Source organism: Corvus brachyrhynchos, unplaced genomic scaffold (assembly GCF_000691975.1).
Source record: "Corvus brachyrhynchos isolate BGI_N302 unplaced genomic scaffold, ASM69197v1 scaffold28, whole genome shotgun sequence".
In the NCBI taxonomy this organism is placed as follows: Eukaryota; Metazoa; Chordata; class Aves; order Passeriformes; family Corvidae; genus Corvus; species Corvus brachyrhynchos.
Window position 1 is genome coordinate 9,629,900 of NW_008246058.1, and position 595 is coordinate 9,630,494.

The 595-nt window shown below is 55.8% G+C and overlaps 1 protein-coding gene across 1 annotated transcript in view; it reads left to right on the top strand.

The window, feature by feature from the left end:
- The first annotated feature begins 6 nt into the window (after nucleotides 1-6).
- KCNV1 (potassium voltage-gated channel modifier subfamily V member 1) overlaps nucleotides 7-595 on the top strand; it is a 12,667-nt gene continuing 12,078 nt past the window's right edge. The window contains exon 1 of the mRNA XM_017746111.1: nucleotides 7-595. Coding sequence (XP_017601600.1) covers nucleotides 131-595 — 465 coding nt within the window. The 5' untranslated portion in view covers nucleotides 7-130.

A 595-nucleotide genomic window follows, 5' to 3' on the forward strand; every position in this document is an offset into this window, starting at 1 on the left:
GTGCCGGGGCCGCCAGCCGGAGTCAGCATTCCCAGCCTGGCTCGGCCGCCCCACAGGCGGGGCAGGCTTCTCTGCAGCCGTGTTGTGGTTTTGATCCAGGAGAGTGTGGGCTGCTGCTGGCAGCTACAGGATGAAGTCGCCTCCCTGCTGCATGTCTCTTTCTTCCCAAGCATCCTTGGAGGAACCAGGGAGTAGCACATCCCTGGGCTCGTTGGACTCCAGTGTTTTCTCCAGTGAGGAAGATCAGGGACCCCTGATCCAGAGGGTCATCCCCTCTCTGGACTGCTTTACTATCAATGTCGGAGGCAGCCGCTTTGTGATGTCCCAGCAAACTTTGTCTTGCTACCCTGACACCCGTCTTGGCAAACTGGCAGTAGTGGTCTCTGCTGCCCGGGATGTGGCTTCTGGCCTCCTTGAGCTTTGTGATGATGCCAACCTTGTGGAGAATGAGTATTTCTTTGACCGGAGCTCACAGGCATTTCACTACATCCTGAATTACTACCAGACAGGGAGGCTACATGTCATGGAGCAGCTTTGTGCACTCTCTTTCCTGCAAGAGATCCAGTACTGGGGTTTGGATGAGCTCAGCATTGAT